General features: G+C 48.0%; 1 protein-coding gene across 1 annotated transcript in view; it reads left to right on the top strand.

The window, feature by feature from the left end:
* The first annotated feature begins 8,420 nt into the window (after nucleotides 1-8,420).
* LOC147143003 (forkhead box protein O6-like) overlaps nucleotides 8,421-15,391 on the top strand; it is a 55,149-nt gene continuing 48,178 nt past the window's right edge. The window contains exon 1 of the mRNA XM_086038949.1: nucleotides 8,421-10,081. Coding sequence (XP_085895075.1) covers nucleotides 9,608-10,081 — 474 coding nt within the window. The 5' untranslated portion in view covers nucleotides 8,421-9,607. The remainder of the gene's footprint in view (nucleotides 10,082-15,391) is intronic.

Below are 15,391 nucleotides of genomic sequence, written 5' to 3'. Positions count from 1 at the left end.
AATGCGTCTCACCTCCTAATTGCTCTGCCTGACTCACCACCACAGATCATCTGCAGGAGGTTTGGTTGCCATGGAAATAATTAGCTGCGAGATCTGTATCCGTACCCTCTACACCCCCCCCCCCCCTCCCGTCCACACACGCACAGACTCTAATTAGCTTTCTCAATTGCTTAATGATACATAGACCTGTGAAAGGCTTTCTTTCTTCCCCTCAACAAAAGCATTGATTTTTGCCTCCCCTCTCCCGCTCATTTGTGCCGTTAACCCATTAGTGGCTCTTTCATGGGAACTTGAGCTGGTGCTATTACACATGAAAGCTCCGCATCTGCCTCAGGTTCTTCCCACTTCACGCTGTGCTCCAAATTGGCCTCTCCGCCAGTGTGTCAACATTATGGCCAATCTGCAGTAACTAATGCACATCCTGTCAGTTGCCATAATAATGCGGCCAATAAGACATGAGTGCCTCTAATCATATCTGTCCAGGAAGATGCATTTGCCGTGTGACGGGAGCGGCTAGCTTTGTAGCGTGTCAGGAGGGAGCGCTCGGGGCCGACGTCTGTCCCCACGAGTTGACCTAGCTGCAAATCACAGGTGATGAGGGCAAATTCGCCGAGGTGGAAACGCGGGACTGTGCGGCCGCTGCGCGCACGCACACTCGCAGCGCTTTTAACATCTTGCCGTATGCAATCACGGGGCGCCAAATTAGCTAGTTCGCTGCAATCTAACGAGATGCGTTGCAAGAGCTTCCAACTGCATCCTACTGAGCCCGAGGTGGTGTTCTTGTGAATAAAGACCTCTCAGTAGGATGCAGTGCAGTTTCGCACTACTGCAAAGTACGGCCAGGAAAAGAAATATACACACAGGTAAGTTGAGCGACTGTTACTCAGGAATGGGGTTAATGCAGATAACCAATTTTGCTGTCCATTAACCGTATTTGTAATGAAATTGCCTCACTGTTTTTGATTTTTTGGGTTTTTAAATTTAGCAGTTCAAACTAACATTGTTTGACATCCAAACCTTAGTTCCACAAGTGTGTTTTGTCTTTCATTTGGCTTGCGTTGTGTTCTTTGCGTCTGACGATAGCCAGAGAACCCCAAATGGAACTTAGTGCGGCATGGGAAACTTGTCCGGCTGCTCAGTGCAATATAAGCGATGCCATTAGATACTAATTATTTTTAAACAGATGCTAACATACAGATGATTTATTGTTCCACTAGGTATCAGTATTGCGCTGCACACATACCTGCCGGGATTCTTCACTGGGTGAGTAGTTTTGCTTTATTTTTATTTTGATGTGTGGTTGGACAACTAGTTCTTATGACGACTACTAGTTTTGCAGTGATTGGAAATGTGATGAAGATGTCCGATCCACATTCTGGCCCGGTGCCCCGCTTTGTGGCAATTAGCTCCTTCTTTCCATGTTTTTGTGAGTGCAGTGCGCCTGATGTGGAACCTCAAAACCTGATCACAGTCACGTGTTTATCCATTGCGGCGCATTGTCAGTTGCCAACTCTCATCTTTTTTCATGACGGCCCACTAATGTCACGCCGTGTAAAAGCGTTACTTGAAATATGACTTGTAGAGGTTTTATCGTGGTGTCATTTTGAAGCTGGAACAAATGAAATCACCATACAGAATTTACAATAGGGGAAGAAAGAGGTTAGTGTTTGAAACGCGAACCACTTGGAAGTCAACCTCGGACAGAAATGGCGTCTTATCCCTTGAACGCAGAATTGCCAATCAAGATCTTTTAGCTAATGATGTGGCCGGCGAGTGTTGTCTGCTGCGTCAAGATGACGGCCAGTGATTCCAGACGATCTGGTGGATGTTTTCAAGCAGGCCGAGGGACCAAAGCGCGATGTTTCAGCTAGGACTGAATTATGCATTAAAGAGGCAGATGCCTCCTTGCCCAAGGCTTTCTATGTCCGGCATGGGTACTCTCCACTTTGCTGGCTTTCTTCCACTTCAACTTGTGTTTAGCGCAGTGCTCTTTGGTGATGAGCCGCACTCCCACTGCACCTCTACTCCACATCGCCTGGAGAACGGAGGCCTTGCCGGGCTAATCAGTGTCTTGGCATCGGGCCGACTCGGCTATTGTGGATGCAGCCAACCACTGACATGCACAAGTGAGGCCTTCAACTGCCTGCCAGCGGCAATATGCGCTGCACGCTTTATTGGAAGGAAGGAACCCCCGACCCGTAGAGTGGCGCTCCGTCAATACGTGCGCGACGCGATATTGATAAGGCTCGCAGATCTTGATTGGCCGTTGAGGTTTGATATCGAGCGCGTCCACTATTTGCCATTGATGTTGTTATTGTCATCCTTTCTCGTCAACGCAGCCAGTGCTACAACTCCAGAACTAGAGCTCGGTACTCGACCCTGTTTTGCCAGTCCATCCTCCGTCCGCGACCTGGGTACCCTTCCGTCCTTATTCATAAAGGTGATCGTCCTCCGACCGGGTCTGTCCATGTCATTTTAAAGCGGTTCCCTCTATGCATTTTAAAAATTTCTCGTCCGCTGTTCGCCCGTCCACAAAATGTGCATCCGTCCGGGACGGACGGACGGACTGTCCAGAACTATAAGTTTATAATGTGTTGGATAATCTATTTGAAAAAAATAAAATAAAATGTCTTATTCATTGGGGTCCACCGACATTATAACCATGCGGCCAAATGCCGAGATTTTGCAGGCAGAGCGCAGGTTTTATTTGGAACACGTCTGCATTTTGTTGTAGTAATAACTGCGATCTCAACAGGAGTTGTATTGATTTGTCTTGTTGAAGGGGTTGACAAAACTAATGAGAGAATGCAGATTGCCTGTGAGATAAAGCCATGTATTCCTAGTTTATTCAATGTTAACATCCAATTGAAGTTAGCGAATGAACAATTTCATTCCGATAATCCACATCCACACTCCGATGGCCCCTATCTGTTAAATTTGGAATCTTTCTCCAATTATGCTGGCTAGGATGGTTTGGACCGCTTTTTTTTTTTTTTGTTGTTGTTGTTTTTTTTTGTTTGTTTTTTGTTCCTTGGGCATTTACCTATTAAATATAATTAATTGGCTAAGGCAGATAGTGATAATTAATCACATTTTGTTAGAGCTAAGAAACAGGCAGAGGAGTCATTACCTGCGTGTGCCTTTTTCTTTCCATTTCACGGCGGTCTTAATTAAAACTCTTGGCAGCCATTGTCTTTGTTGTCTCCGAGGCTAAATATGCCAAGTTGGCAGCGCGCATGACAAGATGCCACGTAGAAGGCAGGATCATGCTCGGGGCAGGAAGTCTTTAAGTCGGGCGGCGTGGGGCCAGCGCCGCCGGGGGAGGGGGGAGGGGGGGGGACGGGGGCTGAAATCCAGCTTCACCTTCGAAGGAACGTCTCCAACTGTTGCCTTGGATTGGAGCCGTCTCCTTCCTGTGTCATTGCGAGCCCATATGCTTGTTAGAGAAGTGTGGCTTGTGTGCTGGGAAAGGGAGAAACCACCGGGGGGGGGGGGGGGGGGCCTTTCGGAGGGGGGTGGGGGGTGGTGCGACTTTGGCTTTGAGACATGCATCAAACTCCCGAGAGTGATCTTGTGGCTTCTTCAGTGTCCTTTTTATTGCATTCCCAGTGGGAAGGTTTGCAGACATTACACAACATTGTGAGGGGCCGCTGAAGTCCCAGAAACCAGGGTGGGCTTCGCTTTTTTTTGGGGGGGGGGGGCATGTCCCTGCGCCTTATGCAAAAAAGAATTCCAGGGTGCTAATTGACAGGCACAAAAGCTGCAGCTTCCTCGCTTGTGGCCGGGCGAGGTGATTACTGCCGAGAGGAACGCGCCGTTCCGGGATGGGCCGCATGCAGCCAGCCGCCATGGTTGTGGAATGTCTGGTATGGGGACCATGTCGTTAAACAAACAAAAAAAAAAAATCGCCTTGGTTTCTGCCTCAGTTGCTTGACTCACGACAGATTTTTTTTTTATTTTTTATTTTTTTTTTGCCCGTTGTCACTCATTCTTACCTGTCCGAACAGGACAACGCGGCTCGTGAAACGATAGGGGGCGGCGTGGCCGAGCTTGCGGTTGTGGCTTCAAACATGGGGCGCACCGGCTCAAGTGTCTGTCTGACATTAGGTATGTGCTCCCAGCCTTGTGCCACTTTGAAGCGCACGCTTTGCATGCACAAAGCACATTGGCGGACTCGCTCTCACACACACACAAAACCGTGGTTGTGATGTGGCGAGAGCGGCGCTCAGAAAATGCTTCGCTTCGACTCAAATGTGCTGCGGAGGCATCGCCGCAGCTGCTGCCGCCCTCACGCGAAGCACGACGCAACTACTCAAGCCTCCGGTAGCAGGTTCGAGTCCCGATTGTGCAATGACAGACACCGAGGCACAAAGACCTTGTAGAATGTCCATTCCGTTGACGCAAAAGACTCGCCAACTGGGTTAAGTACGCCTGAAGTTTAGTACGGCATCCTCCACATCCTCGGAGGCGATCGACCAACATTGTGTTGTATCATAAGATGTGTTAAATGTTGCCCGCTCGGCATCCATTGCAGTCTAATCATGCTGGAAGGGGGATTGCCCCAACTGTGGTCCCTTCTCAAGGTTTCTCGTTTTTCCCCGAATATTTTTTTTGGGGGGGGGGGTTTCCTTGCTCTCCTGGGGGTTAAGATCAAAGAATGTCGATAATATGTTGTCAACGATGTGCACGTGAAGCCCTTTGAGACTTTCTTGTGATTAAGGGCTATATAAATACATTTGACTTGACACAAGGTCAGTCGGTGAAGTGCATGCCAAGCCAACAGGTGGCACTATAACCTAACTGTCGTCGGACGCGAATTGAACTATTGGCGTGATGTTGTTACACATAAAGTCAACGGAGATGTATGAATAGGTGCGAATTTATGGCAGGTGACGCGAAAGACTTGTTCGATGCAACGCAGGTTGGGCAAATGCGCAAATGTGCCTTTTTCGGCAATTCGTCCAAGTTGGAAAATTTCAACTGGAGCCACAAATTTCACAGCAGTCTCTCGGCATCAAGAATATACTGCGAGAGTTGTTGAGCAGAAGAATGGAGGAGAAAAGTTTCAACCGAAATTTGGGGATAACTCCTGCTCCCAATATTGGGACCGTACGGGAAAAGAGCGAGCGAGTTGGCCTATCTGGTAAGTACATTTCTGTTACTTGTCTGTCATTTTTATGTTACTCCCCCCCTCCTCTCCTCCTGTTACATGTGGCGCAAATGAAGTGAATTGACGTTCAGTATGTCCATGAATTCTTTTTTTGCGAGGCTTCTGATGCGAGCGCAGCTTTCAACTCAGCCCACATGCCGTGAGCCACGTTGGCGGAGCGTTCCATCCGTCCGGCCGGACAATTCTTGATGCAAAGAAAAACCTCACCCTTAAAATTCTCACGACATTGTAATTTTATTCTCATAACTTTGCCACTTTATACTCGTAACATTCCAATAGGTTGTGACTAGTCTCATCCCGTTATGATTTATTTCTCCTAACAGCTCCACTTTATTCTTTATTATGTAACATTGCGACTTTGTCGTCGTAACATTGACTTTTTCCACATAACTTTACAATTTATAACTATTGAAAAGTATGCTCATTTGATTGTTGATTGATATTTTCGTGATAGTACAAACTTATTTATGTAACATTTAAGACTTTATCCTTTTAACATAATGACTTTATTGTACTTGTAACTACTTCCGTCTTTTGTCATCACCTGATTTTGTTTCTTGTAATAGCACCACTTTGCTCTTGTGTTGTCAGGTCTTTATTCAACGCGACTTTATCCGTGACTTTATTCCCCGAACTTTTCCACTGCATTCTTGTAAAACTACGACCGTTACTGCCGATGACTATTTTGTTCATGATTTCTTTTTCGGAAGAGTACGACTTTATTATTGTATTGTGACCTCTCAAGTCTTGTAACATTGCGCAAATGTTGTCATACCAGCACAGCGTAAGATATGGCACGAAATATGACTCCAGGTTATCTTACTTAGTCCCAAAACTTGTGAAAATAAAAAAAAATAGAGCAACAAAACAAAATGCAGTAAACAGGATCCATCATGTCGTTATTCACATGACGTGACAACTTTATTCTCGTAACACTACGACTTTTCCATCCGGCCCGCTACGCAATTCTAAACCCAACCAAACCTCACATGACCTCTTCTAAAAAGCTGCAAAACATCCAAAGCAAAACTGCTTTGAGCAATAGGATCATCTCAGTCTTCAGCCTGACCACCCTGCTTTTCCCAAAAATCTTCAGTGGCCTGAAGTCTTTCTCCAGCCCAATTCAGAAATGTCCATAAACAATAACAACAAAAATAGAACATTGAAACTCATCTCTTTGCGGAAAGGGCCTAACGCTAACAATCTACTGGAACATGCACACTGCCGCAGTAAATCACAACAGCTGTAAATCTTTCGAAAAGATTCACACCCAGCATCGACGTGCGCTCACCTCACGATGTCCAACGCAAGCGCCGCATCCAAAATTTGGACTTGGAAAAACGTGATCACGTAAACTACAAGCAAAAATCATAAACATGTTGAGTTCACCATAGCGACTGAGCTTCCACTGGCATGTTGTTGATGAGGTGTTCCTAATGTTGTGGCGCGTGTGTGTGTGTGTGTGTGCGCGCGCGTGTGAAAATGGCTCTGGCTGTAAAGTTCATGAATAAGTAATCAGCTTCCCTGCAGCAAGCACCAACATAACAGGTGTGAGTGTGCGTGAAATGCGTGGCAGACTGCAAAATAGCCGCGGCCAATCTTTCTGTCTGATTAAAAGTAAAAAGCTAGCCGAGCACTATTCGGCCACAAATAGAATAGTTTTAATATTCAGCATTATGGTTGCAATGCCGCCCCCCCCCAACCTTTATTTAGCCAAGACACATTTTTCGTCACCCAAAAAAATGTCACAACCGGTCCAAATATGTACAGTAGCTTCTGAAATGTCATGAAAGTACATTTAAAAAGAAATCAACATTTTCAGAGCAGTTTAGCAAAAATGGATCATTTCCGGACGGCCTCTCGTGGTGCACTGGTTAGAAAGAGGTGCACTAATAATCACATTAAAAAAAAATTTTTTTTTAATATGTAACCATTTTACGATTGTCTCGCAACTGCACTGAAAAAAGTTCTTGTTGAACTGACTCAATTTTATTTTGTCAAGTGGTTGCATGAAATAATCCTCTGGATCCAGGTCATTTTTTTTAATGTGGATTTGACAATTTAGAAAAAACTTTTCTGGCCCAGATGACTTTATTTGGTGGAGCCACTTGATGAAATAAAATGAAGTCAATTCAACAAAAAGATATACCGGTACAATACAAATGTATTCTAATCACCCTGCAACTTTTTTCTTGTAACTTTGACTCTTCTTGTAACGTCGCAGTATTCTGACTTGATTCTCTTGACACTGACTTTCGGCTTGTCTCGTCCCAAAGTTTTTTTCTCGTAACTTTGCCCGTATTCTCATAACCGTTGTGTAATATCCAGAGTTTTCTTGTATCCGTCCAACTTTATTTTGTAAAAGTACAAATGTGTCAAACCGCTGCAGTTTAGTGCCGCCTACTGGTGTGGAGGACTAACTTGATGTCAGATTTTTACTTTTTTTTTTTGCCTCAAGTATCGGTGGCTGGTATCAGCAGCGTTTACCCGATACCTTAAAACGAGGCATCATGGTATCAGTATTTGCTCATCGCTAACTTTTCATGTCGCATTGACTTTATTCTTATTTCGCCATTATTGCTAAATCATTGACTTTATTCTCCTATTACGCCTCATAAGACTAATACTAAGTAACTCGAAGACTATTCTAATAATTATTTTTCATTCTCATAGCATAATGACTTTATTCTCATATGTAGCTAAAATAAAATCATCTTAAGGACTTTTGTTTTTCCTGACGAGTTTACTTTTAAATTCTTCCAGATTGGCTCCTTCATTGTGACCACCCCCAAAACCGCCTTTAATGATATGGGATCTTTTTGGAGCACCTGTGGCAGTAGCCGGCCAGAGTGTCTGATGATGGAATTGAGGGGCGGGGGAAAGCCCCTCGGTCAAGCAAGCAGGCAGCATCTCACACAGCTCGAGAGCATTGCCAGTGGATTTTCTCATCAAGCCCTTTTATTTCCTCATCCGGGCGTGTGTCGTGGACATTTAATTTGGTTAAAGACCCCATTTCACCTCACTTCCTCCGGATTAAAAATCTAGGGTTACCTAATCTCCCTTAATCTGAGCTAAATCTGTCTAATCGCCATAGAAAATTACGATCACTGGGGTATAGCTGCCAAATAATCAGCTGAGGTGAAACCTGCGCGCTCTCCAGTCCCCCTGTGGAGGACATTTGGACGCTCCACGCTCAGCCTAGCTGGACACACGCTCGCAGTCACGCACATGGCACAAATCCCCTCGCAGCATTGTAGTATCAACCCCCCCCCCTCCTCCCCCATTTGCTCGTGGATGCATGAGTGGAATTGTGCACAAATTCCACCTCTCGTGTATTTTTTTTTTCTCCTTAAATCACGGCTGGGCGTGGAATCTGGCACACACAAAGCGACGCTGCGCCAGAACGAACACTCACTCACCAGGCTCTTTTTCTTTTTTTTCTTTTTTTTTTTTTTTTTTTTTTGATTGAAGGATTGTGGAGCCTCAAATTGAAGGAGGAGGAGAGAGAGGGAAGGAAGGAGGGGAGAGTTGGGGGTCTCAATGCGATCACGATGGGGAGTGGATTGATTTGCTGAGCGCACTCCACAATTGGCAGCATCTCTTGCCTCGCACTCCACCGCCACGGCGCGCGCGTCACATCCTCGCCTTCATTCGCCGAGGACATGCGTGTCATCTGAGCAAGAGGACAGCCATTCATTGACATTTTTGGGTGTCTTTCCCCCCCTTTCCAAATTAGAGCTGACAAGTGGACGCCTGCTTTTTTTTTTTCTTTTTTTTTTCCGCCGCTGTTGCTTGGGAATCCACCGCTTCGTCACGCCTCTTTATTAGAATTGCAGACACTTGTGCGCCCGCCGACTTGCTTCATCGGAAAGATTGAATAATTCACGCTACAATCACGCCTCGTCGCCCCCTCCCTCCCCCGGGTGATCCTTCCTGCCTTTCTCCGTACCTTCCCGGTGTCTCCTCGGTGGATTTATCGAGCGTTAAAGCTGCGCACGCATCTCGAATATCATCTGTTGCTGCCGCCGCCGCTGCCGCCGCCGTTACCGGAGGAGAATCAATCCCGGCGTCTTCGATGTGATGCGATGATCGAAAAGCACGTTTTATTGGAGGTTCTCGGCTAAAAATGGACGAAAAGGTCTTGTTACTTTTATTGCTGCTGCTGTCCTTACACGCGATGCTGCGCCCGCTGCTGTGATTCGATTCATCATGATCCGTCGTTGCCGCCGACCCCCCCTCCCTCATTGATCCACGCCGTAAGTTTAATAGCCGCGTGAGCATTTCGGCGTGAAGTGATCCAGCGAGACACGCACGGTGCGGAGAACACCCCCCCCCCCCCAAGCCCCCCTTCGACCCCCCGAAAAAAAAACGTGGATGTATCGCCCACCCCACGCCACGCCAGCCCCGCAGCTTTGATTTCTCCCACTTTGCACGCCAATGTTGATGATGGAGGACGACGAACTGGACGCTCATCAGGTCGATTCGGATTTCGAGCCGCAAAGCCGGCCTCGCTCGTGCACCTGGCCGCTGCCCTGCCCGGAGGATTTCCCCGAGGTCGGCGGGGGGCTCCCGCTGGCAGGCATCAAGGTGGAGCCGGAGGACGTGCCGGCGTGCCGGGCCGGGCTGCTGGCGGGCGGCGCGCCGGGCGAGCTCAAGCACCCGGCCGGCGCTCCGGCACCGGCGCCGGCCGGCGCCACGCACCCGTGCCTGGACGCCAGCGGACCGTTGCGCAAAGCCAAGTCGTCGCGGCGGAACGCGTGGGGTAACCAGTCGTACGCGGACCTCATCACGCGCGCCATCGAGAGCACCCCGGACAAGAGGCTGACGCTGTCGCAGATCTACGACTGGATGGTCCGCTACGTGCCCTATTTCAAGGATAAAGGCGACAGCAACAGCTCGGCCGGATGGAAGGTAAGACGCCGCGCGCGCTTGGAGTGGATGCACACGCACACGCGCGATTCGGCAGAGCCTTTGTTAGGCTGCCGCCGAGCAAGCGACGTGACGCGAGGAGAGAGCTGCATGTGAGTGGAGCTCACGCGTGGGAGACAACACGCGTGAGCTCGTCGCGCTTCATTAAGGCTGCCAATCATTCCAATAGATCATCGATGGCCGATTGACTTGAGACTGGAGGAAAGTCGCCACGCGCTCGCGGCGTGCGTGGAGCGAGCGAGCCTGGCAGCAGGTAGCAGTGCGCGAAACGTCCGCGTGTTGACGGTCTGCCCATCACTTCAAGTAGAGAAAGTCAATTAGTGCGCCTCAAGTCATTTGTCCTGAGTGTGCGTTTGACACTTTGGAATTGAGAGGGGAAACCCCCTCTGCTTTCCAAATGAAGTTTTGACGCTCACGGAGGAGAATTCAGAGTCATTTTCAGTTTTTTTCTTCCAAAATAGATGTACAGGGTACAAAGACATTGCTTCCTGTTGTGCTGTTTGTGTCTCTCGCCCCGAAAGATGAAGATAGCAAGGCCTCAAAACCTGAACAAAAAGACACCTAATCGCTTTGAGCGAGTCTTGAGGATCACCAAAAAAAGAAATGTCTAACAATCAAAGAATTGTAAACTGAAGTGCCAAGGGTACCAAAATGCTGTGGTATTTTGCTACTTTTAGGTGTACCATCAAGCACGTGCACATTTTTGGAGAGGGGGGGGGGGGCAGGTGCATCTCAAGCGAAAAAAAAAAATGGCACCATCGCCAACATTATTTATACTGTTAAGAAATATTTTTTCCTTTAATGCCATTAACACTGTCCATAAAATACAACGAACGCTACAACAACTTTTCCTCACTGTTGATTAACCTATGACCTGTACAGCTCAATTGGAAAAAAATGAGAGGGGAAGTAGAGAATAAAAAAAGTGAAATGACATGGTTGCACAAGTGCACGCACCCTCTTTTAAATGGGGACGTGGTTCAGAACCACATTCAAACTCATGTTAAAGACAAGCCAGCACACACTTGCCACCATTTCAAGAGCCCAAATAAATGAAGGTGAGGGCGGATGTACCGCTGTCCCGAGAACTCAAGCAAATGCCGCTCAAATATCACACTTTGGGTGCAATTGATGACAGACAGTAATTATTATTATTATTATTAAATATATGAATGAAGACAAAAAAAAAAGGCAACTTTTTCACCCAGAGCAAAAGGGCAGGTGCTTGAGCACCACTTGCAATGTATGCGTGCACGTGCCTGGTACAATACTTCATATTTTTGTACCAATCGGCACTTGAACAGGAGTCAGCTCATGCCCCCCAAGGTCTCATCTTTAATGTAAGCAACTCAAGTGGGTTGCAAGGCCCCCGTCCAGGACCAAAAAAGCCTCAGAAGCAAACGTAAACGTTTTCAGGCAAGCAGTTGTCGTTGTATTTGTGGGCTCACGCTGGTTCTCATGTACGACTTTTCCACACCTGATACATTTGGAACATGCCCTGCTGTTACCTTGGTGTCCACTAATTAGTCCCATGAGGTCCATTTAGCGCAGACGCTACCTTGAGGCCTTTGGGCCGTACCGCTCCTCTGTGACAGTGATTTACACGTCAGATTAATGGCAGTGTTTCACGTATCGCCGTTGGAGTAGGTGCCATTATGTTGGGCCTCTTCAAGCCAATGAGAGTCCGCACTTGTAAGTGGGAGGGGGTGGTGGTGGTGGGGGGGTTGTGGCGGGGGGAAGGGGTCACTAGGTCAGCTGCCCACAGTGTGCAAATATTCAAAAGGATGATGAGAACCCAGCGCACACACCGCAGCCACCGCAATCTATCTGGCCGGGAGCCTAGATTCCCGCCCCCCCCCTTTGCATAACTGGACACCCCCCCCCCCCCCCCCCCGCGGGACATATGCCCGCATTATCAGCCCGCGCTCGCCTCCTGGCCCCCGTTCGAGCGAACGAGAGGAAGGGTCTGCGAGAGCTCGCTCACCTTTCCCGAGCGGCGATCTCGGGGCCCTCTTGTCAAATTTGCATGTGAATGGAGTCGCCTTTCCGTGGCGACGCGTGAGAGCGAGCGAGCGAGCGCGCGCGCGCGGCCCAGGCCGCTCCGTGGGCGCGTTGTCAGGCCTGTTGGGCTTCCTGTCAAATACTTGACATGATATCTGGGTTTGTAGCATATCCTTGTCTACAAAGCGGGATTTAGCGCTGGCCGCCTCCTCTCCTCGCTAATCTCATTATTGAACATGTATTCATATGCCCATTGCTAAATTTATCCCACGGAGCTGTCACGTTGTCCCATTACTACATCTTCTAGGCGGTGTCACGCAAAACAGTACAATTTCTTCATTTTCAACATTTCTTCCCTCCCCCTCCGCCCTTCCCTCTTTCGGCGGGGGATTTGCCTTTTTGACGAAACTCGCGGCGGGTTGCGTAACCGCTAAACTCCGTCACCGCTCCGCGCTGGAGACAACACGCACCTGACTGACACTTTAATCCCGCCCCATTAAAGTGAACTGCGCTAAGGCACGTCTCCAGGCCGACTTGAGTCCTACTACGCCGTCGACCGCACAGGCCGACGACCTCTTGAGCTTAAGCGACTTGCTATTTATGTGACGGCAAAAGAAGGGCTTGGAAGGTGCTGGTGGCGGGCTATTCCAGTCCACCGTCCAGACAAGGGGCCCGCTGCAGGTCATGACGGGGGGCCAGGGGGGGGATTAGCAAAGATTTCTGTTTGTGATGCAACGAGCCACGTTGGCCTTGGCAACCGTGTCTTGTGAATGAAGCCCCACTTTATACCAAACTTCTTGCGATCGTGACATCCAAGAGAAAGCCGATGCGCTCTCAGATTGTATTTGACGGACCACATTTGTCATGGACAAAGCCAAATCGAAGACGACTGTATGCCATTGTGTTCTACGACTTGAGCCTCTTTTTCATATGAGGCAATTCCATTTAGCAGCGCTGTGAGAAAGAACGTTAACCACGAACAAAACATTGGCTCGAAAATCAACAGATTCTCTCTCTGATGTGGTTCAGAGTTTAAAGGGGCGGGGGGGGGGGGGCAGCACATAATTGTCGGTAAGCTGCTGATGAAATCAAATGAAACGAAGTGCTGTAGCTCGGCCGTTTGCGTGGGAGGCCGCTTGGCGGTTATACGTCCAACTAAAAGCAAAGCGTCCTCCGGGGACCGCGTATCGAACCCGGACTATACGCGGCGGTTCTGGGAAAAATAATCCCGGAAGGCACAAATGATTGCGGCCGTGAGTCACGGCGGAACGGAGGCGACGGTGGCGGGATCAGAGTGCCAGACCGGGGCTACACCGACACGCCGCCATTAAGCTCCTATAAATACCTGATGGCTTGTGACTTCTTGGAAGGCTCCAGCATCCTCGGGTCACGACTTCCCAATTACCTTCTTACAGGAGGGAGTTTAGCAAGCGCTGTGCACTTTTGAACCCTTCCCACGCCTCCCAGCTGTACTCGTCGCCACTGCAGGGGAGATTAATTGGCCCTTTATTGTCCGACACCCCAAAATTGAGCGGTAATCCCATCTGCTCTTATGCTTTCTGTGGTGTGTTTATTTCAAGAAAATGTTGAATTTCCCACCACTGAGGTAGTCTACGTACTCGGGAAAGCCAGCGCGTTCTCTCTCCTGGTCTTATTAGCCGTATTGTAATGATCAGCCAGGGCGGAGAAGGCGTGCACCTTATTATGATCAATCAGCCAGATCAGTGGTCTCAAGCGAGTGAAATAATTTGCGATAAATTAAGTGGCATTATTTCAAAACGGGGATGCATCCATATGGGATGGCAAAATCATCTTTCTCCTTTGAAATCAATGGAAAGGGATTAATCAGTTCCAGCCTTCACCCCCCCCCCCCCAAAAAAAAACAAAACAAAAAAACAAACAAAAAACATTTATAGTTGTCTCGTATCTCGAAGAACTTGTAAGTCAAGTCCCTTGTATCTCAAGGCAGTACTGTAGATTTATTGAACCTTTATTTATGCCGGTAAGGCAGATTTTCATTTGCAATTGAATCAGAAGAGTAAAACAAAGCAAACTGAAAATAGCAAATACAACTGAAGTGCGTATCACTGGCGTGGGGCGCAATCCTTGAACCTCCAAAATCGTCACTTTCCAGGAGACCCCCAAAATGCCACGTTAACATTGCATTATCAGAGAGAGACGGAGAGAGTTTCAACACTTTCGATTGATCAATAATGTGTAAAAATAACACCCACGTGTGTGGAGTGACCAGTAGTGTCGATTTTTGAAAACAAATGTGTAATTTATCAAATTGTGACTTACTAGGTTTCGGTCCGAGGCCAACGATATACAACAACCTGTACAATGTGATGTCGTTACAGATTTACATAGTAAGTTGTATCACATCATAACATATCGTCACTGTCCTGTGAAAAACACGTATGTCCAATTTTGTAATTAAAAAAATCACGGTAATGGCTTGTCTGTAATTTGGAATCACCAGTCACGTAAAAATAAAAAAAAAACGAAAAAAATAAACACACGTGTTTTTCACAGGACAGCGACGATATGATGAATAAAAGGTTCATAATAAGCACATTTGGCAAAGACCGTAAACTCCGCTAACAACCCAGGCTAAACTTTGCTCCTACTCTATGTAAAAAGATCTCAGACCAGGTGAGATGTATCACCTCAACATTCTATTTTTTTTTTTTTTGGGACACCATTTGCGACTATATTAGCCAGTGCTAATCTTGTGGCATCTGTTAAAGAAGGCACTAAAATATGCGAAATGCCGATGGGTACGTTTCATACCAAAAAAAAAAAAAACGCTATGAAGTCAACTTGTGACGATGTGTGACTAGGCGAGGCTTGACTGCGAATCCCAGTTGCAGAGCGGCCACCGTGTGCTTTGTGTTTCGTTGCAACAGAGGCCGCCACAGGTGCATCTGGAATGCGTGGGAGAGGCACTTGTCAGTTGCAGCCAAGCATCACGTTGCGTGTTGCCGCTTTTTGCGCGGAGGGCGGGGACTGTCTCCTTCCATAGACGTGTGCGCTCCTCGGCCAGCGCGATTGGCCCGACAGCGCGTCGGCGCGCACAACGTCGAGGGCGGCCTTTTGCTCCTGACTCGTTCAACGGCGGGATCGCGATGCAAGCGGACGGCTTTATCGGAGCGGCTGCGGCATGGCCTCAAGGCGCACGCTTGTTCGCGAAGGCGTCACATCACGGCGCCAGGCTGGGCCTCGGCCTCAATGTATATGTCAGCCGCTGTATAGGATGCGTAATGATGTAGAAACGTTGGAAAGACGCCC

This window comes from Filicampus tigris, chromosome 8 (genome assembly GCF_054856515.1).
Source record: "Filicampus tigris isolate MCC_2025a chromosome 8, RoL_Ftig_1.0, whole genome shotgun sequence".
NCBI lineage: Eukaryota > Metazoa > Chordata > Actinopteri > Syngnathiformes > Syngnathidae > Filicampus > Filicampus tigris.
The sequence above is the reverse complement of the archived record's forward strand: the minus strand, read 5'-3'. Positions and strand labels throughout refer to the sequence as shown.